This window comes from Sarcophilus harrisii, chromosome 1 (assembly GCF_902635505.1).
Source record: "Sarcophilus harrisii chromosome 1, mSarHar1.11, whole genome shotgun sequence".
In the NCBI taxonomy this organism is placed as follows: domain Eukaryota; kingdom Metazoa; phylum Chordata; class Mammalia; order Dasyuromorphia; family Dasyuridae; genus Sarcophilus; species Sarcophilus harrisii.
In genome coordinates this window covers 706,502,127-706,518,563 of record NC_045426.1, presented here as the reverse complement: position 1 = coordinate 706,518,563, position 16,437 = coordinate 706,502,127, and the positions used below count along the sequence as shown (strand labels likewise).

General features: G+C 42.9%; 1 protein-coding gene across 4 annotated transcripts in view; it reads right to left on the bottom strand.

The window, feature by feature from the left end:
* NF2 (neurofibromin 2) overlaps positions 1-16,437 on the bottom strand; it is a 103,243-nt gene that overhangs the window by 45,832 nt on the left and 40,974 nt on the right. For all 4 annotated transcript variants that reach the window (XM_031948887.1, XM_031948888.1, XM_031948890.1 and 1 more), the window contains exons 4-7: positions 14,433-14,516; positions 3,101-3,169; positions 1,951-2,033; positions 880-955 (exon numbers count right to left, since the gene is read on the bottom strand). In XM_031948887.1, coding sequence (XP_031804747.1) covers positions 880-955; positions 1,951-2,033; positions 3,101-3,169; positions 14,433-14,516 — 312 coding nt within the window. The remainder of the gene's footprint in view (positions 1-879; positions 956-1,950; positions 2,034-3,100; positions 3,170-14,432; positions 14,517-16,437) is intronic.

Here is a 16,437-nt window from a genome sequence, read left to right as displayed (position 1 = left end):
CCTATTTCTCCTCAAAAGTCTATTCTGTTTCTGACCATCATCTATCTGCCCTTCCCTTACGTCACCCATGCCCTCATAATCTGTTATTTCTTTCCTCTCCTATTTTTCTATTGGGTGGGATAGATTTCCAGACCCATGTGTGTATGTGTATATTCTTCCTTCTTTAAATCAGTTTCAATGAGATTGAAGTTTAAGCACTGCCTGATACTCCCTCATTTTTCCCTCCACTATAAAAGCTCTTCCTTTTTCTAATTTTTAAAGAATTCTTTTCTTCAGTGAGCTTTTGTGCCTCTTTTTTGCATCTGCATTCCTTTTTAAGGAATTGTTTTCTTCAGTGAATTTCTGTGCTTCTTTTACTATTAGGCCAATACTATTTTTAAGGTGTTATTTTTTCCAGTATTTTTTGTGCCTCTTTTACCAAAATACAAATCTCTTTTTATAATTTTCTTGCATTATTCTCATTTCTTTTCCCAATTTTTCCTCTACCATTTAATTTTCTTTAACTCTTGCAGGAATTCTTGTTGGGTTTGGATCCAATTAAATTTTTTTTTTAAGACTTTGATTGTAAATGTTTTGATATTGTTGTTTTCTACCCTTCCACCATAATAGCTTTTTATGGTCAAGTTCCTCAATTCTGCTTCTGCTTCGCCGACAGATTTCAAGTACACAAGACAAGATAGTGCTGGCTGGCTACCCTGTGGTGTTCCTCTGCTGTCTCCTTCTTTGGATTATGAGCTTCTTAAGGATAGGAACTGTTTTTTTCTTTTCAATAATTATCTCCCTGTTGCTTAACACATTTACTGGCATGTCATAAGTGTTCAATAAACGTTGAATGTTGAATGGTTGGGGCACAAAAAAGGAGACAAAGCATTAACTCACCCGGATTGCAAAATAGTTCACACCATACATCTCCAAGTCCTGGGCAATCTTCAAATATTCCATTTCAGCTTCATCTCTGTGAGGACAGTGAAAAATGATATGAAAACTGCTAAGTGAGAAGGGGAAAGGATGATTCTTCCAGCAGTCACTGAGAAAGGCAGGGTCCAGATAAATTTTGGGCTGCAAGCAGAAAGACTTCACATCCTCATTAAAATCAGGGTAATAAGGGGCAGGTAGAAGGCAAAGTGGATAGAGCACCAGCCCTAAAGTCAGGAGGATCCGAGTTCAAACCCAGTTTCACATACTTAATTCTTCCTAGCTATGTGACCCTGGGCAAGTCAATTAACCCCAATTGCCTCAGCAAAAGGAAAAAAAAAAGGTAATAGAGTCACTTTCTCTTAGAATCAAGTGGAGCCTCAGAGAATATCTCATTTAACAATCCACTGAAATACAAATCTTCTCTAACGAGTGCCCTGAAGAATAAATCACAGGGAACTCATCATTTTGCTAAGTTCAGGGCAGAATTAGCTGTAGGAAACTTTTAAATGAAGTTATAGGGAGTTGAAACCAGCCTCCCTTCCATCTATTTACCCTCGGTTCAGTGGTAGGAGGCCAGGATTTTAAATTCGCACTTCATCCTGGCTCAAAAATGATGCTGTCTTAAATCGTTCAGGTTCCCTGGCTCCTGCCTAAAGTACAAGAAGCCACAAGAAAACATTACCATTTGCTTTAAGTCCCAGATAATCATATCTGGGACTCCAATTCATGTTTCACAGGCTTCTTCTTTCCTTCAAGTAGCCAGATTAAACACAAAAGAACTACAAAGAGAGAGGCAACTAGGGCTATATTCTGTTTGGTGTATAGCTGCACTCCCAAATCCTCACAACTAAAGATCCAGAGCTCTATCTATGTGGCTCAGTGCACAGTGTTACTTCTGTCCAATGGAAGAGCCTTTATAAGAAAAGTAGTTTACAGCCAGGGAAGGCTGGCTCGGATCCTCTTTACTCAGTGATCAGGGGAACTATAAACGATGAGGGGGGAAACCCATCACATCCTTTCCTTTGGGCTCACCTTGCTCTGCCTCGATGCTCTGCATACCAAGAGGTAATTCTCTCCTCCCACATCTCTTGTGTCATCTGATACAGATTTATTACCTGAAAAATGCAAAGAAGTATGTGTGCACACATGCACGCCACCCATCTCAGGCCACACAGTTAAAAGCAGAAAGACCCATTCAGAATGGATCTCCTCCCTCCAGAAGCCCTAAAGCAAAGTGTAGCCCACCCCTTAAAGACCCTCACTGTCTATTCTCCTACAAAAGGCCCGTTCCAATGCCTCCATGGAACATGGAAGGAGTGCTAAGATTCTCAAGGCAATCCATGGTGGGCAAGCTCTGGCAGGTTCTACCGAGCTGGGAAGGCTTGAAGTATTGACTCTCTATCTGTATCTGTCATTCCAGAAATAAGCTAAGTTTAGAAAGGTTGTCCACAGATGTCACAAGATATTTTTGTGGGTGTTTTTGGTCACAACTATCAAATTGTCTATTAAGGCAAGAAGGAAGCCCAGTCTACATTTATAAAATGAGTCTTCCAACTGAATGAAATCACAGATCAACTAATGTTGGAAAAGAAATTTGCTCCACACTGGTAGAAACCACCCAAAACACAGGTGAAGGTCACACAAAATGACATCTAGGTCTCTGTTAACAATACAGACTGAGCAGCAGCATTTCACATGATGCAGCAAAAAGTGACCACGCTGTTGTCAGTGAAGTGAAGGAGCAACAAAATTATTACTCTCAAACCCCATTCTTCCCTCCCTCCCATTTGTCTTCTCTAAATTTCTCACAACTTAATCCTGAATCCACTTGACTTCTCAAAACTCAGATTGGCTCATCCTTGACCTAAGGATAATATCATGCATGATTTAATCAACCATTATTTGGAGCAATACTCACTAAGATACCCCCTTTTATCTCCAAACCAATACAAAAAGCCTATTCAAAACAACTGACTTGGTCAAGACCCAGTGGATACCAAGCTTAAATTTCCCAATTCTCAAACTTCTATCCTCAAGGTTTATTAAGAATACCTAAAAACTCTTTAGAAGGTTTTGATTGTGCACCTCCCAAGTCCTCCTCATCCTCTGGCTTGCTTTCTTTAGAATATGTATCTGTCTAGGCTCCCAAAGGGGCCCATCTAAACTCAGTGTTGTTCCTTACCCTTTTTGGAAGCAGCTCCTCCTGGGCCAAAAACCCACGCTTGTGAACAGAGGGGTCATAGTCACCATACTATAGGAAAAGGAAAGCATGCAAATGAGAGACAATATGACTAACATTTATTTCCATACAAGTTTCTTCCCTTTTTTGTATTCTCAAAGCATTTCTATTTTGATCACAGTTAAGATGTAAATTTTGTTATCTCAAACTTACAATTCAAAGCTGATCCTATCTACGAATTGAGTTGCAAAATCCCACAGGGGCAGGGTTGGGTGATGTGCTAATCAGAATGTATGATGGCACAGAAATGGTGACCCTGTTTTCTAATTTTCAAAGAAAACAGTTTTTGTTAAAACATTAGTTTTTCCCTTAAAAAAGCAGGGGCCGGAGGCAGGCACGGTATAAATGGTTGGAAACAATGTGAGATAAGAATATTATCTATTTACAGCACAAAAATGATAAATGGTTGAGAACTGGAATAAAGATTATCCATGAGACCACACACACAAAAATACATGTAATATTCAAACAACTTCCCCTCAGAGGCCTTAAAAATAATTTCCAATAGAAACAACAAAAGAAAGGAAGGAAGGGAAGGAGGAGGAGGAGGTTGGAAAGGAAAGGGAAGGAAGGGAGGGAGGGAGGGAAAGAAAGAACCTAATGTCAGTATTGTCACTTCCATTTTAGTGAAAAAGAAACAAGTGAAAGGGTTAGCTGATTTTCTCAAGGTTACAAGCAAATAAATGAATAAAGAAGCCAGAAATAAGGGGCTTAGACATTTTACTGCATTCATTCATTCAATGACAACAACTGAGAAATTTGCTTCATCATAAAAAACATCCTCCCTTTCTCTTAGGAGACTTAAATTTGACCAGTTAGCAAATCAGAACTGACATTATTCACAAATGAGGCATGCAGGAGAATACAAAACAAATCACGCCTTTAAATCACTGCCATTCACAAGGGTGGTTGCTGGTTGAAGTCCCCCTACCACCTCATCTGAACCAGCAAAACTCAGTATTCCATCATGAAGTCAGTATGAATATTTATCCTTTTAGCAAATAATACTCCCCAAGCAAAATAAGTAAAGAGAGAACAAACATTAGAATCACCACCAAAAAAAAGGGGAACAGCTATATTAATACACCAAGCACAGAGTAAAGATTGAAAGAATACTGGAGTTGAAGGTGGAGGGTCTGGGTGCTGATCCATGCTCTGCCATTGACTGTGTGATCTTGAGTCCAGAATTTCTCTCTCTTCTGTAAATGAGAGGACTGGCTCCATGAGCTCCAGCCTCCTAGCTGCACTTGCTCCCTCCCAGGCCTAGCTTCCTTATCTGTATAATATAAGTGGGGTGGGGTGGACAAGATGGAATGATATCTCTTCAAGATCTTAAGTGCAACAAACGCAAGGTCCCATCGTGTCTCCGGCAGGATGCAGCATGTGGTCAGCGGTCGTCAGGAAGAGGATGGCACCCTGAGGACTCCAAGACAGACCTCCCCAGAAGCTACGAAGGGCAAGTCAGGGCTAAGACAGCCATAAGACAGAAGCGCACGTGCAAAGTTAAAGTTATGAAATGCTAAGTCCAAGGAGCTCATGAGACTAACTCTCCACATGATTCTCTACATGCCAGGCAAAGGACTTACTTACCAAGTTCATGACACCTGAGCAATACTGGGGACTTAAAAACAGCTCTGAAATAACAATGACTTCTCCATTCAGTGCGTTCTATTTACAACATTAAATAGCTATCTCGACGGATGGTTAGATCATTTCTACTTTTAAAGGTCTCAAAAATATTTCTCACTGTAGCATTTCAGATTTGTACAAGGTATTTTTATGATGTCATAATTTCACAGTAAACCTCATCATAATTAATAGATGTATTCCTTAAATGTACAACAGAGAATCGACCATTTAATGTCGCTGTCGCTTTCCAGCTGGAAGCATCCGAGAAATCATTTTGTCCAGGACATTGATTTACCAAAGGGCAGTCTTGTATAAGGTCAGACAACCTATGAGTGACAGAACCAGGACTAATGCCTGTATCCCAGTTCCCAGGAGAGTACTCTTTCTACTACACATGCTGATTTCAAGAACAGCTATAACCCAACTGAACAAATGGGCATTAAGTGTCTAGTATGTGCAAGGCTCTACGCCGGGCCTGGCGATACAAAGACAAAAGGGGTGGGCACCACAGTTTAAGAACATTATTGAGCTAGAAAATGTCCAGAGGAGGGCAACCGGGAAGGTCAAGGGTCTTAAGTCTGTGAAATGGGAGGATCAAATGAAGGACCTGGGGATACTCGCCCTGATATGTGGGACATATCAGATGTTTTCAAATACGCCAGGGGCTGGCATGTAGAGGCAGGAACAACGGAGGCAAACAGGTTCAGCGTCAGGGAAAACTGATTGGCTCTGCCTAAGGAGATGGGTCCCTGTCACTTGAGATGAAGTGTCCAGATGGCTGCTAAGATCCTTTTTACATCTCACAAAAAGGATTATGATCATGGCGTGTAATAAACACTTGGGAACTGTGTTACTAGACCAAGACAAGGGCAAACTGTAGTGTCTTGAGAATTACATCTTTTGAGTTATAGCTGTATTTTCTTTTTACCAAATAAGTTTGCTTTTTCTTCTCACTTTTTTATTTAAAAATTATTTAATTCTGTATAAAATCTATACTATAGGAAATTTTTCATCTGCAAAGCAATGATATCATCCAAGCTGTAAATATATGAGTCAGAAAAAAATAATTTATTGAATTACTGGAATATTCATCAGAAGGAAGAAAGTATGAAGTCCAGGAAAAGTAAGTATCAGAGTAGAGAGGACTAAATATCAAAAATGAAATCTCAGAGTCTACTTGAGTGGGAAAAAACATTAGCATCACCCATTCTTTTTCTTTTTAATACTTTTAATAGATCAACAGATCATTTGGTTTTGACATTACATTTATTTCCTAATATTAGTTCCTTATTTAAAAAAAAAAATCCTAACCTTCAAAATAAAAAACTCAAAAGGAGGAAAGAAAAAGTAATTCCGAATGGAAAATGAAAACGCAAACTCTAATCTTTCTTCTTTGAAGACAAGCAGACTCATTCATTCAACAAACATCTCCCTGAGAATCTGCCACAAGCTGGGCACAGTGGTAAGGAAGCACTAGAGATACAAAGAAAGGCCAAAGCCAGACAACAAACAATTCTGTGCACATGATATTTACAGGATAAATTAGAGATAACCAATGGACAATCACTGCCCCCCTTCCGTTCCAACTGTGTTCTTATTCTTTCCATTAATTTAATCACCACCAGTTCTGCTTCCTTCACTCTGAGCGTCTCCCCATGCTTCTCTGTGCTCATAATTTCTTACAGGATGATAACAATCCATCCCATTCATGTGCCAGGTACTCATTCCCCAGGAAATGAGCATTTACCCTGACTCCAGTTCTGTTATTACAAGACAGCACTGCTCTAAACATTATGTTTATGGGACTTTTTTTTTTTCTTTTTTAAATCACCAGTTTTCTGGGATTTATGTCTAGAGGCAGCTAGGTGGTGCAGAGTGCTGGGCTTGGAGGTAGGAAGACTGTTCAAATCCAGTCTCAGATGCTTCTAGCTGTATGACCTCGGTCAAGTAATTTAACCTCTGGTTGTCTCACTCCTCACGCCTCAATGAAGCTGTATAATGACACATAATGGGTACTATATTAAATGCTTGTTTCCTGGCCACCCCTCCATCACAAAACATGGGCATTTCATTACTTCTCAGACTAATTTCAAACTGCTTCCAAGACTGGCTGAACCAATCTGTCAGTCTATCAAGTGTTTCGATGCACCTGTCTCCCCCCCACCACCAGCTTTGTCAATTTGCAATCTCAAACTTTAGAGTAACTTTAGAATAACTTGTTTGCATTTCTTATTACAGATTTAGCATAAATTTCTTATGGTTGTTAATAGTTTGAAACTTGTTTTTTCAGAAATGTTTGTTCATATCCTTTGATCACTAATCCTTTTGGTCAAATAACAATTGGGAAATCTGGATATCAGATTTTTGTCAGAAATATTTGATATAAAGATTTTTTTCCCCCTGTTGATTTTATTCATGTAAAAGTTTTTCAATTTTCAGTTTCACATATATCTAAATAACTTATCTTTTTATCTTACTTGATCAAGAATTCGTCTCCTCATTTAGCTAGCTGCAAGATACCTGGTCTGATTCCTAATTGTGCGTACTCATATGTGATTTTTAATGCTCAGATTCTATGTGCATTTTGAGTTTACGGAGGTGTATGGAATAAGCTCTTAATCTAACCTTAATTTCTGCCAAATGCTTTCCAGTTTTCCTGCTAATTCTGCCGAAATAGGTGGTTCTCTGTTCCTCAGTTTGCAAATACTGGACACCCTCCTTTTTAAACAGTAGATTATCTTGAGATAGCAATCTCTTGGATCTGGAGGTCGTATATCCAGTAGTTCAATTAACTGGAACAATGCCGAGTACTGAGATGAGGCAAAAAGGTCTTTGGGTAGCCCTGAAGAAGTCACCAAGTCCACCACAATAGGTCCAAAGTTCACAAGTACAAATGTGGCCACAAGGGCCCCATGAGTAGAGGGGATGTACTCTGTTGCCAATCAGGTCCCTCACACCCGCGTTCATACAGCTCTGGGAAGCTCAACAGACTGATCTGTGAGCTCAACACATACTGAAGAGAGGAGAAAGGAAGTGACAGCTAAGAGCAAGGAAAAGGACACACAAACCATAAAAAGCGAACCAGAACTCCAGCACCGTAGCGTGGCGGGAGGGGAGATATTCTATGTAGCCTTCCCTTCCTTTAGAAACTGACACCACAGATGTGACTCCCTTCACAAAGCAAATGGGTGAGAAACTTCAATCAAGAAATATTTATGCATGTCTATTCTGTACAAGCAAAAAGGGAGGAGCGTGGTCTGGCAGGTAAAGAGGCAGTTTGGGAGAATGAGGAAAAACTGGATTCAAGCCCCACCTTGGGCAGATCCTGGCTGTGGGACCCCAGCCAAGACATGTCACATCCAAGGATCAAGATGAGAATTTTAGCTGCAGAAAAGGAGGACACACAACGTGATCCTCAAAGCACATGTGGAAGACAAAGACAAACAGTGATGTGCCTCCCCCTAAAGAAACTGACAGTATGAGAGGGGGACAAGAAGTACTTTAGGAAACAGGGCAAGTATAGAGAGAAGTATAACAACACAAAGCTGGGGAGAGGGGAGGAAATCAAAGGGGGGATGCAGAGAGACGGAGGAAAATTTGAAGAAGGTAACTTCTACCTAGAGAGCTCAGGGAAAGCCTATCAGGCCAAGAAGCCCCCAAAGAAGCCATGAGGAGAAAGTCCATCCCAACTCTGGGGGACTGGCAGAACAGAGTTAAGAGTTCAATGTGGAATGCACAAAGAGAGCTTAGAAAGAGACGTCACTGAGTTCAGCGATCATCTCTGGGGTAAGTTCCAGACCTAAGTGATCATCTCTACACAGGTAAGTTCCAGATCTATGTTTCCAGCCCCAGTTCCCAAGTGTCACTTCTATGTTCTCAGCTGCCTGTTTGTCATTTCAGACTGGATGTCCCAGAGACATCACACAATCAACAAGTGCTGAATAGAGGTCATTACCCCAGATTTTCTCCTCTTCCAGATTCACCTGTTTCTGTTAGAGGTGCCAGGTTCACAACTTTGCTGTTATCTGTCACTCTTCAACCTCTTCATTCCACAATGGCCAAATCCTGTTGTTTATCTCTCCATCTTTCCAGTCCCACAGTCACTATCTTCATTCAGGCCCTCATTTTTCTCCACCTGGATTATTCCAGTGACTTCCCAATTTGTTTCCTTTTCTCCGGACCATTCTCCACACAAATGGAGAAATCCTTGTTTCTAAAGGGCAGATCTTACCAGGTTGTTTGCCTGGTCATTCATGTAGCAGTTTCTTTGAGTAATATGATCTAAAGCCGGGTCACAGAGGGTTGAGAAGTCATTAGAGGTGAGAAAGGGAAGGCAAGAAGATTAACCAGATTTTTCTAGCAGTTTGGCTTGAAAGGGAAGAGTGCTGTAGGGTGACGGCTTGAGGGGGAGGACCAAATTAAACTTTAAAGGTAGAGAAGATCTGGGCATTTAAGCTGTAGGAAAGGGGTCAGTGGATAAGGAGGGATTGGAAATTGGGGTGAAGGTGGGAATAATTGAAGAGGTAAGCTTATGGAGAAGAACAGAGAGGATGGGAGGGGGATGGCATCAAAGGCACTAGTGGGGCGCTTGGCCTTTGCCAGAGAAGGGCTACCTCTATCAGAACTGGAGGAGAAGAAGAAGGAGTGGGGCATGATGTCAGAGAAATTTGAATTACAGAGTTGGGGAAGAGAGAATTCATGAAGAATTCATAGTGGAACATGAGACAAGAGGGAATTCATAAAAGAGGGTTTTTTTTTTCAGATGAGGTTGAGCTAAAATGTCTGCTGACGATAAGAGAGAGGAGGTCATGTAGGTGGTTTGAGGAGTGAAAAGAAAACTTCAATAGATGTTGAAAGCAGAGAAGAGAGTCGATCAGAAGTAGTCTGTGCTTTGGGGTGCGCTGGGAAGACCCCGGGGAAGTGAACTCCCTGAGTTGGAGTTGCTTCTTCCTGGTTGTCTGGCTTCAGCTACCCTTGGGGAGGAGCAGAACTGGTGGGTGGCCAGGCATTGGGCCTTGGGTGGTTGGCCAGAGCCGGCCAGCCAGTCCATAAACAGTGGGTCAGGAGAGTCAGAGGTTGAGGAGAGTGAAGGTACGCATCCTTTTGCCCCCCATTCTCTCGCTGGTAACCCTTCGTGTCTCCCTTTCCCAGGCCATCTTGCACAGGGGCTGCCCGTGGGCTGGCAGGGATACGGCTGGGGGGAGTCTGGCTGGGAAGTAGGCGAGGCAGCCAGAGAGGGCTCCAGAAGGGCCTCCAGGAGCGCTGAGGAAGGGCCTGGAGAGAGGACAAGAGGAGAGGAGGCAGGATCTTCCCGGCCCCTTAGAGGATGCTGTGCATCCTGCAGGCTCCTAATAGCTGTTGTGGCCACGCCCCTCCGGGAGCTCTAGGGACATGATTCAATTGAGCACAGCACAATCCCTGATTTTCGTAATGATAACGATTCTGTCATCCAGAAAAGGTTAATTGTGCTCTCCGTCCTCCATTTCGGAAGACAAGGAAGTGATTCATAATCCATTTTTGAAAGGTTTTCATCAAAAATGTTTAAACTAAAAACCGTGTTGGTATTCAAAGGGTGAGAGTTTTAGTTATCTGGAAAATTTCAATTACGAACAAGAGCTGCTTCTCCGCTGTCATGGGAGCCAACGCTGCCGATGGTAATGAGACCACAGCGTCTGCTCCGTCCCAGCTCGGCTCCCTCCATCTATCAAACGCCACACTTCTGGGCCAGTCAGAGGAGTCTGAGGGCCTGGACCCCGAGACCACTGTCAACCACCGGTGGCTGTCTTTCACCGAGGTTTTAACCAAGCTGTCCAAACGACAAGTTTCCAAAATTGAATCCAGTGATGGCCAAAACCTTCCAAGGTGATGTGCTGTCATGCCGATGGGCTCCCCTCCCCCACCATCAAAAGCCCATCCTTCTTCAAGCTGAGCTCAAATCCCATCCCAGAAATGTGGTTCTTGCTAACTGAACCATATGATTAATATTTGTATTTATACTTGGAGGTTAATTGTCTCTTTATGCCTTGGGATTAATTGAGTCTATATCATTCAAGCAGCTGACATACTATAATGAGTGCATTTGTTCCCAACTATATTCCATATGTTAATGAACCCGATTCACTTTCCCTTCCATAAGTAATGCAGGCCAACAATCCATACAAAGAAATAAAGCACCCCTCGTTCACTCTAATGGGAAGAAGGCCTCTCAGACTCAGGCCAAGGTCAGAAGCCACCTAAGGAGTACAGAGAAGTCCCGGCACCTGACAGTACACGACAACGGCAGAGCATTTTACAGTTTAAAAGGCACTTGTTTGCACTGGATCTCAGGACAATCCTGGGCCGTGCCAGGGCAGAGATCATTACCCTCGACTCCAAAATGAGGTCATTCTACACGCTGACTGAAACTACCTGCTGAGGTAATGAAGCCCAGATTCTGAATCCAACTTCAATGTACTTTGCATCCCATCAGATGGGCCTCCTTACTAGTGTTCCCTTAGGTCTACAATACATGGAACGAGCCTTCACAGAAGTAACTGCCATACTTATAAACTAAACAATTAGTAAGGGAAATCCTTGAGTTCTTAAACCCGAGCTTTGAGAAAACTACTCATTTTGAACCAGCTTTTCTTTACTTCTAAGACAAGAAAAGCTTTTTCCTGAATAAGAATCATGTCTACTGCTTCTAAATAAGTGTAAATTCCTAATTACTAGAGTCCAAATTTATGGGATTTTCTTGCAGTAAAATCTATTTAATGAGACACCTGCTGTTCCCTGGGAAATGAATTTTTTTTCCTGGACAGGTGGCTTCTGAATGCAGGTTCTGATCATTTGTTGTCTAAAATCTCTGCTAAGAAAATCCAGCCTTTTAGACAGGTGCCCTTCAAACAGAAGAGGTCTCCTTGAAGGCTTCAGTCTAGTTATAGCTGAAGAAAGAATCATGCTGAAAAGAAATTGGAGTCAGAAGCAGGCTGTGTATGGATTTAATGAAAGTGGCAGCACCAGCTTCAGCACTGTCAGGAGGACAATGATCGAAGGGACACGGTTTTCCAATTATTAATGTTCTTCTTAATCAAAGCATAAAGAAAATGTGTGTGGTTGAATCAAACCCCTCTTTTGTTTTCTGAATCACTCATTTTTCAGGGAATTAGCAGACTTTGGCTATAAACTCCCAAACCAAACCCCCGAGTTCCCAGCCTCCATCTGCCACAGGGTGGTTGTCTGGGGGGGGAGGAGAGGGGGGAGAACTATGGACAAGGCACCTGGCCTGACATTCCCACCTGGGATTTCTCACTTGGGGAGTCTTGAGAATACTTAATGAAAGCAGACCTCAGTTACCAGATGATTTAAGTAACTTTGTTGATCTGACTGAAAAAAAAATCTCATGTTCTTTTTTTTTTAAAATTTATTTTTAGTACACGTTCTTACGGCATATATATATATATACATATATATATATATATATATATATATATTATTCATACATCACCTTCATTTCCAAATATATCTTTCCTTAGAGAGCCATCTCTAGGATCAAAGAATAAAAATATATAAAATGTCATTTACCAAAACTGGCCAACGTATCCACAGCTAGCTGAGCACTATCCTCAGGCACCCACATGTTTTGCCACCAAGGGAGAGGGCCATTCTCTCTTCTCCATCCTAGCAGGGCGCATCGGCTCCTCACAGCACTGCCCTGCACCCTTCACACACATCGCACCTTAAGCAACAGTAACTTCTGTCCCACTTCTGTGCCATGAATGTGTAACTGCTCTCCGGTGGGTGGATACCACACTGCCTCTGCACAACATGCTGCTGTCTTTGGTCTTGGGGTGCAGACCCAGCGGTGGGCTCTGAGCCAAGGAATCTAACAGACATTTTAGTCACTTTCTAAGTTAAATTCCCAAACTGCTTTCCAGAATGGTTAGCCCAGTTCATTGTTTTGCCACTAACTGCCAGGCCTCCTGCAGCCCCTCTATTACTGACAATTCCAACTTCTGTCTCATGCATTTACTTTTCAATAACAAAGGCAAATCATTTTCTATCACTGACCTAGGTGGCACAGAGGATGCGGCACTAGAATTGGAGTCAGGAAATAAGTTGAAATCTGGCCTTAGCTATGTGACCCTGAGCAAGTCACTTAACTGCTGTCTACCTCAATTTCTTCATCTATAAAAAGGGGATATTGGCACCTAAGTCTCAGAACTGTTGAAGGGCAAATGAGTTTGCAAACCTTGATTATTAATGTTATACGAGGCTAATCTTCCTTCTTTCCCTTCCTCAATGAGCTGATAAATTGGGAGTTTTTCTGGTAGAGAAGGGAAAATGCCACTTATCCAGGAGCCAAACCCTGCCACGGACCGGATGCAACCTCAGAGAAGTTGATAAAATCTCTCTGAACTTCCAAGACTAAGAATATAAAAGAAAAAGGTTGTAGTAAATGGCTTTCAATGTCCTAGATCTAAAATTCTGCTATCATCCATTTTCTGATCCATGCCATGGGTAAACGGGCACCTCATTTGTCCTCTGAAGCAAAGACCAAATAAAGAACCAGAAAGACTCAGAATGTTCCCCTGGACAAGATCATCACAGAAGCCATGAAGGAAGAAGCAGAGGCTGCTATGTTTTACAAGGGACCCTTCCCTTTAAAGGACAGACAGTGAAAGCTAGTCTGGCTTCCTCTGCTGGATCCTTTAGGAAGAAGACAGAGGGACAGTCCAGGCAATTATCATTAATGGACAAGGACAAGCTGAGTAACTCCCTAGGGCCTAACGGCCAAATCTACCAAAAAAACAGACTGATGGCCTCGAGGTTGGCAGGCAACAGGAAGCTGCCTTCAATTCTAGCTCTGCCGATAATTAAGTTGTGTGCCTCCAAGTCACTCGCTCCCTTCTGGATCAGGGGTTGGCAAATGATGGCCAGCAGGCAGACGTGGCCTGTCCCACCTTCTGTACCGCCCAGGAGCTAAGGATGGTCTCTACGATTTTAAATAAAGCTTCACGAACGTGAAAGCCTATAAACTGTTCTTCTCTTACAACAAGAGGCCAGGCAACGGGCCCGAGTTTGCCAGCCTCTGACCTCAGTGATCTTTGAAGCCCTCTTTCACCTCTGAACCACTCAGACTGAAAATGGATCAGCATCCCTCTGCTGGGTGCCCCCAAAGGGCAGGGCACTGTCCAATCCCTCGAGAGACTCAGCAGAGGAGGTGATCATGTCTGAGGAAGTGCTGAGATGGGGCTGAAATGGCAGAGCACAGCCCATCACAGACTGGTTCCCAAGAGCCGTCAACAGAGAAAAAGTGGGTTGTCCAGTAAAAATAATCAAGGTAAGCAAGACAGCCGAGGCCCTTCCAATAAATGGGGGAGGATGGATCAATAAGGAACCAGAATAACAAAACACAATAAAACCTCAATGAAAACCACCATCTAAGGCAGCCAAACCGAGATAAAATAACCAATTTCAGGTGGGGACCTTGAAGGGCAGAGGCTGCCTACCCAAGGAGGCCCAGCTCCATGTGGGAGGCTCTGCTGGACAGGAAGGCTGAGAAGGGAATTTAAGACAAGCCATCCCCATAACATCCCCCCCTCCCCCCCCGGTCCCCCCTGCAGGTATTTGAGTCCCAGGTTCAGAAACACAGGTAGAGGCCTACCTTGGCCTGGACCGCGTAGGAAGCCAGGAGCACCGACGCCTCAGGAGGGCAGTAGATCTTCTCATCCAGAATCTGCTTCTTCACCTGCACAAAGCACCAAGAGAGACGTGAGAAGGCCTTTGGGGTCCACGCAATGGCCTGAGGGCAGCAGCTTGTTCTGACAACATCTGCTCAACCAGGCCGGTGATGGTTCTCCTGACTCAAGACCTTTCCCATACAACAGAAAACAACATACACCGAAGCTGGAAGCCTAAGTGAGAGCTAACACAAAACTCCAGACCCGGCTCTGATAGTAGCTCCAAATGGGCCCCGGCCAACTCTGAACCCGAGATCCAAGCTGCGTAGGCAGCCCAGTGGATAAAGAGCCACCCCTTTCAATTTGCTCACTCGTAAGGGAAAAGGAAGCAATAAAGGTTGATCTGTTAAACTTTTTGGTGCTGACAAGCTCAGGAAATAGAATTTTCAGGGCAAAATGTTGAATTGACACAGCCTCCTGCCACTTTGTACCATGTCAGAAACCCAAAAAGGAAGGGGGAGAGAGGACCCACGGTTTTGCTGACTGGAATAAGTAGTACCCAAATAAATAAATGGGAGGGTCAGTGCAGATTTTACACAGCCATGTCCAATAGATGTTCCAGTATTCACGGTAGTTCAATCTTCATTCCCACGCTCATGCTGCAATATGATACAACTTGGGAGGAAAGCACATGGTGTCTATGTACCATTTCTAAGCACTTTTAAGGGAACCATTTATTTAACACTTGGGCTACCACCCATGCCCATGGATATGTGGTAATCAATCCTCCTCAAGATTTCTTCCCAATGGAAAATGTCATCCACACATGTGGATATGAGAGAACTATGAAGACTGAATGTGGATCTAAGAATAGCATTTTTACCTTTTTTGTCATTGTTGTTGTTTGTTTTTCTTTCTGATGTTTTTTTCCTCTTTTGATCTGATTTTTTCTTGTTTAAATATGGACAAATATGGGAATATGTTTAAGAGAACTGCACATATTTAATCTATGTCAGATTACTTGCTGTCTTGGGGAGAGGGAAAATACGGGAGAGAATGGGAGAAAATCTTGGAACACAAAGTCTTACAAAAACGAATGTTAAAAATTATCTTTACATGTATTTGGAAAAATAAACTACTGAAAAAACAAACAAAAAGATTTCTTTCCAAGTTTTAAAGTTGTCTTTGCCTTTTTGGAATAAAAATTAAATCCTAGATGCTTCCGAATGTAGGGAAGAAGGATCCCCTCTATCTTTTTATACCTGACTTAGCAGAAGAGGAAGGGAAGGAAGACACATGCATGAAACTTCTTCATTTCAAGGCTAAACCTCAGCTTCCATCATGTCACTCTCTGCGTGTGTCTCCTTGCTTCTCTCCTCTGTTCTTTCACCCTCCCCATCCATCTTGAACTTATGTCCAGTAGGTCTTGAGAGGTCTTCATGTACACACATTGATTCTAGTTGTGGATCCTGTCATTCTACATCAATTCATGCAGATCCCTTCTCTGAGGTGGCGTCCAGACTGGAAGAACCTGGCAGTCAGACCAGGACAAACCCTACTTGTTAAGGGCAAAAACTCTGCAACGTACCCAAGAGATCAGTGACAACTGCTGAGGACAAGAGAGATAAGATGGAAAAGGGAGGGAGCTGACGTGGGCCAGAACTGCCCAGAAGGAGAAGGCCTGGGCAGGTGGAGACCAGAGCCAAGAGGAGGAGCACCAAAGCCCCCAGGTCAGATAGCGGTGAGTCTGGGGGCTGCCAGGCCAGCATGCTCATTCGTACTGAGCTGCCGTCACCACGACCCTCTCCCCCAGATCAGAGTTTTGGAACTGACAGTAACATAGGGGAACCACACTCCACCAGCACCAGCTATCTTATACCACTGGAAATAAGTTTTATTAAGTGAACAAAATGGATTTGAATTTCATCTCTAAGCAAGATTTTATTGCCGCCCTCACTCAACTGTGAAGGTCCCGGAGGGCTGGTGCAG